Source organism: Physeter macrocephalus, chromosome 20 (assembly GCF_002837175.3).
Source record: "Physeter macrocephalus isolate SW-GA chromosome 20, ASM283717v5, whole genome shotgun sequence".
Classification (NCBI taxonomy): domain Eukaryota; kingdom Metazoa; phylum Chordata; class Mammalia; order Artiodactyla; family Physeteridae; genus Physeter; species Physeter macrocephalus.
In genome coordinates, this window is record NC_041233.1 from 34,887,146 (window position 1) to 34,900,615 (window position 13,470).

The following is a 13,470-nucleotide window of genomic DNA, read 5'->3' on the forward strand; positions in this document are numbered from 1 at the left end:
CTCAACATAATAAAGGCCATATATGACAAACCCTCAGCCAACATCGTTCTCAATGGTGAAAAACTGAAAACATTTCCACTAAGATCATGGACAAGACAAGTTTGCCCACTCTGTCCACTATTATTCAACATAGTTTTGGAAGTTTTAGTCACAGCAATCAAAGAAGAAGAAGAAATGAAAGGAATCCAAATCAGAAAAGAAGTAAAATTGCTGCTGTTTGCAGATGACATGACACTATACATAGAGAGTCCTAAAGATGCTACCATAAAACTACTAGAGCTAATCAATGAATTTGGTAAAGTTGCAGGATACAGAATTAATGCACAGAAATCTCTTGCATTCCTGTAAACTAATGATGAAAAACTTGAAAGAGAAATTAAGAAAGCACTCCCATTTACCACTGCAACAAAAAGAATAAAATACCTAGGAATAAACCTACCTAAGGAGACAAAAGACCTGTATGCAGAAAATTATAAGACACTGATGAAGGAAATTGAAGATGATACAAACAGATGGAGAGATATACCATGTTCTTGGATTGGAAGAATCAACATTGTGAAAATGACTCTACTACCCAAAGCAATCTACAGACTCAATGCAATCCCTATCAAACTACCACTGTGTCCCCTGCATCTGCAGGCGGACTCTCAACCACTGCGCCACCAGGGAAGCCCGATCACCTTATCTTTGATAAAGGAGGCAAGAATATACAATGAGGAAAGACAGCCTCTACAATAAGTGGTGCTGGGAAGACTGGACAGCTACATGTAAAAGAATGAAATTAGAACACTCCCTAACACCATACTCAAAATAAACTCAAAATGGATTAAAGACCTAAATGTAAGGCCAGACACTATCAAACTCTTAGAGGAAAACATAGGCAGAACACTCTATGACATAAATCACAGCAAGATCTTTTTTGACCCACCTCCTAGAGAAAGGGAAATAAAAACAAAAATAAGTAAATTGGACCTAATGAAATTTAAAAGCTTTTGCATAGCAAAGGAAACTATAAACAAGATGAAAATACAACCCTCAGAATGGGAGAAAATATTTGCAAACAAAGCAACTGACAAAGGATTAATCTCCAAAATAAACAAGCAGCTCATGCAGCTCAATATCAAAAAAAACAACTCAATCCAAAAATGGGCAGAAGACCTAAATAGATATTTCTCCAAAGAAGATATACAGATGACCAACAAACACATGAAAGAATGCTCAACATCACTAATCATTAGAGGAATGCAAATCAAAACTACAATGAGGGGACTTCCCTGGTGGTAAAGTGGTTAAGAATCCTCCTGCCAATGCAGGGGACTCGGGTTTGAACCCTGGTCCAGGAAGATCCCACATGCCATGGGGCAACTAAGCCCATGCACCACAACTACTGAGTCTGCGCTCTAGAGCCCGTGAGCCACAACTATTGAGCACGCGAGCCACAACTATTGAGCCCACGTGCCACAGCTACTGAAGCCCGTGCACATAGAGCCCGTGCTCCGCAACAAGAGAAGCCACCGCAAGGAGAAGCCCATGCACCACAACGAAGAGTAGCCCCTGCTCACCACAACTAGAGAAAGCCCACACGCAGCAACGAAGACCCAACGCAGCCAAAAATAAATAAATAAATTTATTTTAAAAAACAAAACCAAAAACTACAATGAGGTATCACCTCATACTGGTCAGAATGGCCATCATAAAAAGTCTACAAACAATAAATGCTGGAGAGGGTGTGGAGAAAAGGAAACCCTACAGCACTGTTGGTGGGAATGTAAATTGATACAGCCACTATGGAGAGCAGTACGGAGGTTCCTTAAAAAACTACATACTCAGCCATAAAAAGAAACGAAATTGAGTTATTTGTAGTGAGGTAGACGGACCTAGAGTCTGTCATACAGAGTGAAGTAAGGCAGAAAGAGAAAAACAAATACTGTATGCTAATATGTATATATGGAATCTACAAAAAAAAGGTTCTGAAGAACGTACGGGCAGGACAGGAATAAAGACGCAGACGTAGACAATGGACTTGAGGACACGGGGAGGGGGAAGGGTAAACTGGGACGAAGTGAGAGAGTGTCATGGACATATATACACTACCAAATGTAAAACAGACAGCTAGTGGGAAGCAGCTGCACAGCACAGGGAGATCAGCTGGGTGCTTTGTGACCACTTAGATGGGTGGGATAGGGAGGGTGGAAGGGAGATACAAGAGGGAGAGGATATGGGGATATATGTATACATATAGCTAATTCACTTTGTTATAGAGCAGAAACTAACACATCACTGTAAAGCAATTATACTCCAATAAAGGTGTCAAAATAAAAAAAAAAAGTTCAAGAAAGGAGGCATATGGCCCCTGTCACCCACAGACCTTCCTCCCAGGAAGCCCATCTGGGAACGGTAGACAGATTACAAAGTGGCCCCATCCACTTTGGCCCCATCCAAACTCACCATCCTTTACTGTTTCAACTCCCTTTGCAATGTAGCCTTGCAGTTCTCCCAAGAGGAATTCCCCCAGCCCAGCATCTCCTTTGCCTGGCCCTTAAATCCAGGCTCGTGGCTTGCTTTGGCCAAGAGATCATGGCAGAAGCCATGATGCAGCAGGTCTGAACCTAGGCCTCAAGCAGCCCTGAGCACTTACATTTGCTCTCTTGAAATTCTGCTGGTGCCCAATGAATAAGTGTGGGCTAGCAACTGGTGATGAGAGACCCGAGGCCTGGTCACCAGTCACCCCAACTCACAGCCAGCCCACCACCATACTAACCGGCCAACCCCAGCTGAATGGCCAGTTGACCACAGACAAATGAGCAAGCCCAGACAAGATCGGTCACATCTGACCCAGGTCTGCTGACCAGGAGACTCATTAGTATGAGTATTATTTTTTCACGACACTGAGTTTGGGGATGGTTTGTGACGCTGCACCAGCTCACTGATGCAGAGGCCTTCTATTCTCCAAGCCGACTGGCAGCTTGGACACAAAAGGCAGACGACCAAGGCCAAGTTCCTGATGGTACCAAGCAAGGGCCCCATTTGATAGCATGCATAGGATGGCACCAGATATGGGCTGCATGGCACAGACAGCTTCTCTGAGATGAATCCGCGCCAAACGGGATCACCTCGCCTCAGCTCTGCCTCTAACATCCCAGCCTTCCTGTGGCTTCCCACAGTGCTGAGGAAAAATTCTGCTCCTTTCCCACTGGGCTCCCCACCCAGCCCTTCAATCAACACAGGGCTGACTCACCATCTCAGGGGAAGCCTCCCCAAGCTGAACACCCTTAGGGATCCAGAAGCAGAAAGGGTAACTGCGTCATTCCACTGCTGCAGGCTGTTTCCCTTTGTAAATGCCTATTTCCCATGCCTGCCCCTCCCCAGCCGCAGGGGCTACCTGCTAATAAGCCAGAGACCCCTGCAGGAGGAACTGACACTCTGCTGGCTATTTAATGGTCCACAGAGGAAGAAAAGAACACCAGGTATCTCCAGGCCCATGCTTGAGGTTCAAGATCCCTCTCTTCAACCCCAGAAAGGAGCAGACAGGCCTCCCAGACAGCTGAGTAAGGCTTCCCTGAGCACCAGGAATGGTGTGGCACATTCAAAATGCAACTTGAAATAGAAACAGCACTCAAACAGCAAGCGAACTCCACAAGGTCCAGCCACATTCAAGCATTTCCCTGGAGGAGGGCTTGGATGCTCCTTTGAAATTTAAAAACCAAACTTTTCATTCTTTCGAAACAATCTCTTATTCAGGTGCCCCTGCTTGGCCTGAACCTTAAGAATGTGTTTACTCTGTGCCCACTGCGTAACTGAGCGTCCAGAGACTATCTGCCTGGAGCAGGAGTCAGGGCTCCTGGGAGTCAGCCTTGCATCCATCCCTTTGAAAACCATCATCCACAGTCTCCGAAAAGGCCATTAACAAAGATCAATATGTCCCAGTCCCAGCTTCTGGCCTCACATGCTCCTAGGTTCCATGGGGAGAGAGACAAACACGCTCACAGCACAGTGGGGGCTGGCTGTGGGCCCTGCGGTGAGGGTGGCCATGGAGGTATGCCCAGGGTGCTGCAGTGCCCTGCAAGCCCTCAATGGCTTTCCCAGGGTGTGTTGCAGCAAAAATAGAAATGAAGTTTTCCCTCTCCTGAGAACAAGGAAAATAAAGGGAACAGTGAACAGGCTAAAGAAGAAACATAACCTGGCCTGAAAGAGTTGATCACTCCTAGCTGTTTTTTTTTTTAACTGTTACTAATCTGTAACTAGATTTGTACTTCACAAAGCTAACCTATTACTCTTTAGCACTATGTGAATTACATCCTGCACCCCCTTGTAGCAAATCACCCCTTGTAGCATTTGCATATCAGAAAAAAAGGTCGCAGGCAGATAACCCAGAGACAAATGGACCCAATTACTGGGCTGCCTGATGCCAGCTGTGACTGTTTTGAAATAATGCAGGAAGACGAAGAATGCAAGACCTTCACTACTTTGATGCTTATCACATACCCTGGACTGCGAGCCCCACATATAAAATCTTCTCTGATTCCCGAAGGAGTAGGGGGGCACAGTCCTTGAGGCGCTAGCCTTCTGTGTCTTCTCTTCTGCCTGGCAGAAAAATAAAGCCATCTCTCTCTGCCTCCAAAATCTCTGTCTCCATATTTCTGTTTGGCATCAGTGCACAGAGAAGCCGAGATTTCAGCAACAGGTGCACAGGGTTCAGAAGGATGAGAGGAATGTGGGAACAGAGAAGGAAGGAGACGGTGACCTGGACACAGGCCCTGGGGGGACAGCTGTCTGCTCCCTTCCCCATCTCAGCCAGGCCCCGAATTCCAGCTGCCTTGAGCATCGCAGAGCTCCAAACCTGCCAGAACAAACTCTACTGAATATCTCTTCCTCCTGAGCTCATTTCTAAGAATTTCTAAAGGGAAAAAAAAAGAATTTCTCAGACTCGTTGTACTTTTGCTAAACTACTAAGGCTTTAAAATCCGTCAACAGTAGGATATAATTAAATGCAAATGCGGGGCCACATTTAAAAATTAATCTTCTATAATTAATTAGTAATTTTAAACAGTCTGATAAATGATACTTAAATGGCACAGAATTATCCTAGCTCTGAGTGATAAAGTCATCTGCTGAAGATTTACCATGTTGGAGTGAGAAATATTTGCATGTATCATGTGGGACAACAGAACATTACAATCACTTAATTTACCTTTGCTATGAATGTATTTAAAAGCACAGTCTTTATATTCAAATTGTAGGAGCAAACTCACTCACTGCAGCAAACTCTGAGAAGCAACTGATTCGGAGCCAGGCGGTAACCCTGGCTGTGCTTCTAATAAAGATTAAATTGGCCTCCAGCGACACCCCTTGCCTGGGAAGCCAGTCCAGGTTGGGGTGGGGAGGGATGCTTGGAAGTGGCCCTGCCCACCTTTGTCCCTTCACATTCACCTACTCCTCCCAGCCTGGGTGAACGATGACCCCAGCTCCCAGAGCAATGGGGAGCTGTCCTACGAACAGGCTGCTCCATTGCTGTTCTTTCTCTCATCCTTCTCGGTACAGAAAGAGATCCCTGGTATCATTCTAACCGCAGAGGCAAAAGCCATCAGCTGCAACTGTCACTCGGTGCTGCTATTTCTTTCCCAACATTGCAATGCCTTCCCCAGACTGCTCTGCCATCAGCAGTGCCTTTCAGGGTGTGTGTGTGTGTGTGTGTGTGTGTGTGTGTGTGTGCACGCACGCGTATGTGTATATATCAGTGCCTCTTGGGCTGTGCTAGTCTGAGGGTCTGCTTGTACCAGAGTATGTGGCTGGCGGTATCACTGTATCAGCCTGTATCCGTGTGTGTGTGTGTGTCTGTGTGTGTGTGTCTGTGTGTGTGTGTCTGTGTGTGTGTGTGTCCAGTCTCCCACACCTGCCTGCACTGCTGCTTATTGCCAGCCCTCTCCCAACCCACTCACCTCCCTGCACACTGCTCTCACCCTGTGGTACCACGTGCCACCCGCAGGAAGAGCTCACCCCATGCACTAACCGAGGAACCAAGACCAGGTCAAAGGCAGGGTTCTGAAGTAAACTTAATCCTTCCAAAGAGCAGAAGTTTTAAGACCAAAGCTCTTGCTGATGGGCTGGCCAAGGACCTGATGACCTACCAAAACAAGGTAGCTGAGGAATATACAAGAAAACGTAGCTTTCTATTGGAAGTAAGAAATATAAAATATCCATTCATCATTCCCTCAATAGCCACCGTGGGCCAAAACTTGTGCTGCTCTTGGAAGATAAAACAGTGGACACCACACAGTCCCTGCCCTTGAGGGGGGTCACATTCCTGTGGGAGGGACAGGCTGCACAGGGCTGGACGGCGCTCGGACTGCAGGGCGGGGGCAGGGCACGGTGTCTGCCTCATGAACTGTCAGCAAGCAGTGGCAATTCTTCTCCATAAATGCTTAAAATAGCTTAATTTTTCTACTTTTTCCAGTAAAATAAAACAGACTGGGAGGGAGAGGAGAGAAAGAAATATAGAGGATACAAAAGGAAAGAGGGAAGCCCAAGTACAGCTAGAGACAGAAGCACAGAAGTAACGAATGAGAGCTGAAAGGACAGAGTCCTGGAGTCCCCCCTCTCTGCACACGCCCAGAGGAGGCTCTGGTGGATGACAGCCCTGGGGCGCCCCCTCTCGGCCGCCATGGCGAGTGCCCAGCAGGACCACGGCCACAGTGTAGCCACAATGTTCGACACCATGGTAGGTCCCCAGGAGAAGGCACCACCACCGTGTTCCCAGCCAGTGCTTGATATGGTTCCCGGTCCACAGTAGACACCCAATCTGTACTGGCTGCATGGATGACTGGGTGGGTGGATGGATGGATAGACTGAAGGACTGATGCATGAACACACAAATGGTTGCATGGACAGACAGATGGACACACAGACACATGGACAGCTGATGAACTGATGGATAGACTCTCCTTCAGGAAGATGAGATGAAGCCCGGGGCCAAAATGGACTGTGGACTGGAGGGCTCCCCATCAAACCTGACCTGGAGAAGAAGTAACAGTGAGACGTACACACCCCTCAACAGCTGGGGCTGTGGTTTTGGAGGCCACTCTAGACTATGAACCTCGAAGACCCTGAAAAGAACAAACCAAGAACAAACCGGTCCTGAAATTTGGATTCCCCACCCCTGGAATAGGGAACCCCTTCCTGCTGCCATCCCAGCCTCAGCCCCACCACTCCCCACCCTGCACACCCACTGCAGCAACCTCACCACACACATCCCTGAAGATCCTAGGGCTCTCCAGACCCCTGTCTCCAGCCCCACCTTGACCATGAGGTTAATCAAAGTTCACCCCTATAGACCCAGACCCAGTGTCACCTACTCCAGGGAGGGTCCCTGACCCCTTGGCCACCCCATCTCTCCCGGACCAGAGGACATGGCTCCATCCTCGGTGCTCTCACAGGACCTGGTCCACACCTCTGCTTTTATAGGTGAAGGGGTTTGTTTACACCTCTGTCTTCCCCGCCAAGCTGGGAGCCCCAAGAGAGCAGAGACAGTAGCCTTAGCGCCCAGCACAGACCTTAGCACAGCACTCGGGCTCATTAAATGCTGGACAAATGAAAGAAGGAACTCCTGAACAGAGGGGAGGTGGCTCCATCAGCCAGGAGCAAGACCCCTGGCCTCAGCCCCTCTCAGCAGCTGTCACCTTGATCACTTCAGGACTTCCACAGCCCCGGAGTGAGTGAGGAGAGGACACTGACATTCCCACCTCCCCTGGCTGGTTTGGGCTGACAGGCTACATGAGTATAGCATCATAGATGGCTGTCACCATCCACTAAATCCCCACTTGGCAGACAATGGTCCAGAGAAGAACCAAGGCCCAGCTCAGGATAGGATGAGTCCAACTCAGTCCCAATTAGGGGTGACTGGAAGGTGCCACCTCCCCTCACTCCGAGAGTCCCAGTGTCGAGACCATGCAAGGCTTCCCTCCATGGCCTGTGCCCTCACAGCCCCCCAAGGGCAGCACCCTGGGGGGCTCCAAGTCTGGAACCAGGAGACAGGAGTTCTGTCACCCCTGAGCCCAGTCTCCCCAAGGGGAGCCTTTTAAAGATAATGCATTGATGTGGTGATAATATTAACACTGTGATAAAAAAGGTCTCAGAGGAGGCAATGTGGATTCAAGACTGAGTGATAAAAGCTGAGGGGAGCTTAAGGCGGGGCCCGTTATATGAGCCCACAGGGCCCCCCAAGCAGACCCCAGTGCCTCAGCCTGCGGCACACCCCTCTTCTCACCCACCACCTAGGCTAGACTCCCCAAGCCCACAAACCCTGGCAAGGGCAGCCCCTTGCAAAGTGGGATCACATAGAGGCCAGCGGTGCATGGGCCCCCAGGCCGAGCCCCCCACACACCCCCGGTGACTGAGTGGACCTCCCAGCACAGCATATGAACAGCCTGGCAGGTCCCAGACAGCCATGTCCGTGTCGTATAGAATTTGTCATTAACGACAGAGAAAGCACCGGCCTTCCCGACAGATTCACATGCAGCAAAATGTAAACGATTCAAGCAGAACTATCTTCCTCCCTCACTCCCATCAACCAGGCTTTTTGAGTGAGGAAGGGGAGGAGGTACAGCTAGGAGGACAACATAACCCAATCCTCCTGGAACTTGTCCACACCAGGCCTGATCGGACACAATATCTACATGTCATCAATAGCGGTGGCGCTCTGAGGCCATTCACTTCCCCACACCAATGTTTTGTGTTTCACAAAATTCAGGACATGTCCTGGCAGTGGGTCACCCTTGCGAACATCCTCTGTCCTTGTCACAACAAAGAAGAGGCTGGATTACTCTGCTCAAAAAGCCCAAGCAATGCGTGTGTGCAGTGAACAAAGGTTTTGTTCTGGGACTGGCATCTCCAGGTCTCTCCTGGAGGACCTGCTGGGCTAGCCAGCCATACAGGACACGTTCACCTCCAGAATCCAGGCTCCTTCCCCTACCGTGCTTAACAGATGCAGTAAAATTCTTTGAGCGTAAGCACCCTAAAAACCTTTGCCAGACACTGGACAGAGGCAACTGAATTATACCTTCCCCCGTGAAACCAGCATGGCCCTGTTTTACCCAGTACAGTAACTCCTATGCTTGTCTTTTCCATACAGGCAGACCTCAGAGATATCATCAGTTTGGTTCCAGACCACCGCAATAAAGCGAATAGTGCAATAAAGCAAGTCACATGAATTGTTTGGTTTCCCAGTACATAGAAAAGTTATGTTTACGCTATACTGTAGTCTGTTAAGTGTGCAATAGCATTATGTCTAAAAAAACAAAGTACAGGTGGCGCAGTGGTTGGGAGTCCGCCTGCCGATGCAGGGGACGCGGGTTCGTGCCCCGGTCCAGGAGGATCCCGCATGCCGCGGAGCGGCTGTGCCCGTGAGCCATGGCTGCTGAGGCTGCGCATCCGGAGCCCGTGCTCCGCAGTGGGAGAGGCCACAGCACTGAGATGCCCGCATAGCGCAAAAAAAAAAAGTACATATCCTAATTAAAAAATACTTTATTGCTAAAAACTACTAAGCATCATCTGACAACAGAGGGTTGCCACAAACCTTCAACTGGTGAGACACCGTATCTGGGAAGCGTAATAAAGCGAGATGTGCCTGTAACATGGCACAGAGGGGCTCTGGAGTGGGTCATTCTGGACTTGAGTCCTGTTCAAACCCCGGGTGGCTGCTTGCATGACCTTAAGCAAGGCATTTAACTTCTTCAGCTCCACCTGCCTCATTTTCAAAGTGTTAGGATTAGAGAAGGCACACAGAGGGCCAGGCCCATGGCGGGCACCCAGGAAATGATGGTACCCTCCCTCCTCCTGATTGCAGGCACGTGGGACCAGAAACCAAGACTCCGAGCAAGCTGGAGCTGGAAGCAATGAAGCCCAGGTGCTGTCCTCCCCTACAGTCTCTGGCCACCCCTCCCAGGGTCTTGTCATTCTTGCCCGACACTAAGAGCAGCCACTCCAGGGGGACTTCCCTGGCGGTCCAGTGGTTAGGACTCCGCAATTCCACTGCCGGGGGCCCGGGTTTGATCCCTCGTCGGGGAACTAAGAGGTTGCACCGCGAGGTACAGCCAAAAAAAAGGGCAGTCACTCCAGGGGCAACCCCAGCTCCGCAGCACCCAGCAAAGCAAAGGCTTTGCAAACACGGTCTGGGAGATCAAGAAGGCAACAGGCCAAAGCCAAGCCAAGTGTATCCAACACTGCAGGAATTTGCATAATTAACCACTTGGAAATAATACCTTTAGGCCAGTCTTGGTTATGTGTTAAATCCTTGCAGGGCCTAGAAACAGGGCAAGAGCTGAATTCATCTGGAAGGGAAATGATGAATGTGAACAGTGAACAAGCACGGATGCTTCTCGAGAAGCTATGTGTCCGTCACTGCCTCCATCCCTACTTTCAGATGAAGACACTGAGGTTACAGAGGTGAGGCAAATGACCCAAGGTCACACACAGAGGTAGTGGGGGAGCTGGACTCAACCCCAAAGTTGCTTGCATCCAAAACCAACGTTCAGCAGAGCAGTAGCCAGGAGGAAAGGAAGCAAGGAGAGGAGGCGAGGGATTGGACAGGAGAGGGGAGGGGAGGGGCCTGGCGACACTTAGCAGATACCAGCCCCAGAGCAGACTCCACTGGCCTTTTAGCAAGGAGAAAAGCTTTCCTAGGAGCAGACACTGGCACAGACACTGCTGGGTACATTCTGAGAAAGCCTTGGACACATTAGTGCTGCTAATCCTAGCCTGCCCATTACTGGCCTGAATGACTTCATAAAGAGAAATGTGTTCTGGTGAAAATGCCGAGCATCGCCCGGACCTCACAGCCTGGCTGACCACCAGCATGATCCGGGGCCTGATTAGCCCAGAGCGGCAGGGCTGCTGGCCAACTGCACCAAATTAAGCGTTCCCAAATTTTAAGTTCTCCAGCAGTGGGGCTCGTGCTGGCTGCTGATGCATGAGGTAGCATTTCGAGTAATAATTAATTAGAGAAGAGAGTAGAATAAGCAAGCAAAGGACATCAAGTGGAATTAGTATAATTCTGCCTTTCACTGCATTTTACATTCAATCAGAGAGGGCCAACAAAGTGCCCGGGGCTGGAAAGAAAATTGCTGGGAGCATTCAGCCACCCCCTGACTCCTTCCATCCACCGTTGCTGCCAGGCACACCACACCACACCCGCAGCCTGTCCCCAGGCCGGAGAGGGACCTGCCAACTCCAGGTTGTCACCTCTTTGCCATTAGACCACCAGGGCGCACCCATCATCAGCTCATATAGTACTTCTAGTTTTCTCTTCCCAAATTCATGGATTCTTTGTTAAACTGGTGGGTCTGACCCCTAATAAAGTTGTTTAGAAAAGAATCATTGATTATCCCAGACACCAAAAAAATAAGCACGTACACCAAGTATCATTTGGTGACATGCAAACAACACCTGCTCCGGGTGCTAACATATCCCAAAGCAGAGCTGCCCACATCTGCCGAGAGCTGGAAATTTATTTTATCCCTAGAGGCTTACATCTGTCAACAAAGAGAGGAAAATTAAAAGGAAAAAAACAACAAACAACGGCCTCAATTTTGCTGCAAAAATCCCTGGCAGTGACTAATAACCAGGTTTCCCACTAGCTGCCCCCAGCCTCTCAGCGTCTGGGCAGGCGTTGGGCCACCTGCCAGGGACCAGTCAGGAGTCAAGTTGTGCTGGGGTCTCCTCCTTCGTGGTATGTGCTGTGGGCCCAGCACCCAGGGATCCCCACATCCGTTTCAGCCATGCCCGAGCAGACAGTGCCTGCAGCCCACCTGAGCGACCCCCAGGGAGCCCTGGGCAGCGCTCCTGGGCCCCAGGCCCCACCACCTACCTCATTGATGAAGGAGTGTGCCCCCAGCGGACTCAGCAGCAGGATGGCGCGGCGCAGCGTGTCCCGGTAGCGGTTCAGCTCCTCTGTCTTCATCGTGGTGAAGAGGCTGGTGAACACGTGGCTAACGTTCTTGTCCACCTTTTGTAAAGAGACATCAAGGCCCAGCCGCGAGGCCTGGTCCAGAAAGCTTTGGAGCCCACGGATATCTGAGCAGTGGAGAAGACGAGGGGGGAGAGAAACATCTTTAAGCGGGAAGGGACCTTGGAGGGCATCTAACGCCAATGCTACCCTCTCCCATATGGGCCTTAAGCAAGGACGCAAGTCTGCCTCCATGGTCCAATGAACAAAGGCTGGAAGACATGTATTTAGTCCCAATCTCCCTCAGCAGCATCCAGCCCCTGGGTAAGTTTCTCCCACCATAGGGAGCACTTCCTGCCATCCAACAGGTCCTGTGGCCACAAGTGTCCTACATGATAAGCTCCTTTTCTCTCCCTATTGCTTTCCCCCAATGGGAGTGAAGGTTCTGGCAGTTCTGTCCTGGTTGCTACATGCGGTGGTGGTCCCTAACCCTGGACCCCTGTTCCCTCCACCTGGCTCTGGTCCCCAGGGATATGACTCCTTGACCCTTAGTGGTGAGCTAAGGCCACTGACTGCCCTGGTCAGAGCAGGCCCAGCCTCAGTCCCTGCCCCAATCCTGTAACTGAACAGCCTGCACCCTCACAGCCTCCCTGAGGCTTGGGACTCTGTCTTGTTCCAGGGACTTGATTTTCCTGGATGAGCTCTCCTCCTCCACCCTCTTTCCAGCTGGGGTGATCTCACCCCAAGTCCAACGAGAACTCTGCATCCTGACTGGTTCAGGGGTAAGCAGGTGGTCCAGGATGGTTCTAGACTGAGCACCATCCTGACACTTTGGTGGAGCACCTGGGAGAGAGGTCTGCTCTTTCCCCTGTGGTCACCAAGGGGTCAGGATGCAAGCCCAGGGCAGGAGGGGAGCATGGAAAGCTGGAATAAATTACCAGGGAGCAGGAGCCCATAAGGAGCTTGGGGCCCAGCTACATCAAATATTAGTGCAAACCTACTCTTGTAATGGCCGGGGCTGCTGAACATTTTTTTTTTAACTAGGGCCCAAATCTCTCAGCGGCAGCCCTGCGTGAGCCATCTGGCTTCTCCTAAAGGAGATCTGGAGCCAGCAAGCAGGTCCAAGAGTGGGGCACAGTCCCGATGATGTCATTTAAGCCTCTGGGTCCACCTATGAAGCCTGTTTCTCCTGGATTTTTCAGTTTCATGAGCCAAAGAATACCCTTTCCTGCCTAAGCCAGCCTGAGTTGGATTTCTGTCACTCTCAGCCCAGAGTCTCAATGCATAGGCCACTTTTTCAAGTCTGGGATGTTTCCTTCATCTGGTCCATATCTGTGTTCCAGCTCCCAAAGGCAGGCCCCACATCTGAGCCACCCCCTCCAAAGGACACTGGGCCAGTCCACATCGCACACGTTGTACTCCCTCAGTGCCTGGGATGTCTGTGGGCTGCCCCGGCATGCCCTGGCCCATCCAGTCACCCAAAATCAAATTCAAAGGATACAGTGTTAATTCAACCCGATTGTTTTTCCCAA

At 50.2% G+C, this 13,470-nt stretch overlaps 1 protein-coding gene across 1 annotated transcript in view; it reads right to left on the reverse strand.

The window, feature by feature from the left end:
• The window catches only part of GRID1 (glutamate ionotropic receptor delta type subunit 1), a 704,191-nt gene that overhangs the window by 480,714 nt on the left and 210,007 nt on the right, over positions 1 to 13,470 (reverse strand). Inside the window, exon 4 of the mRNA XM_024132152.3 lies at positions 11,861 to 12,066. Within this exon, the coding sequence (XP_023987920.1) occupies positions 11,861 to 12,066 (206 nt within the window). The remainder of the gene's footprint in view (positions 1 to 11,860; positions 12,067 to 13,470) is intronic.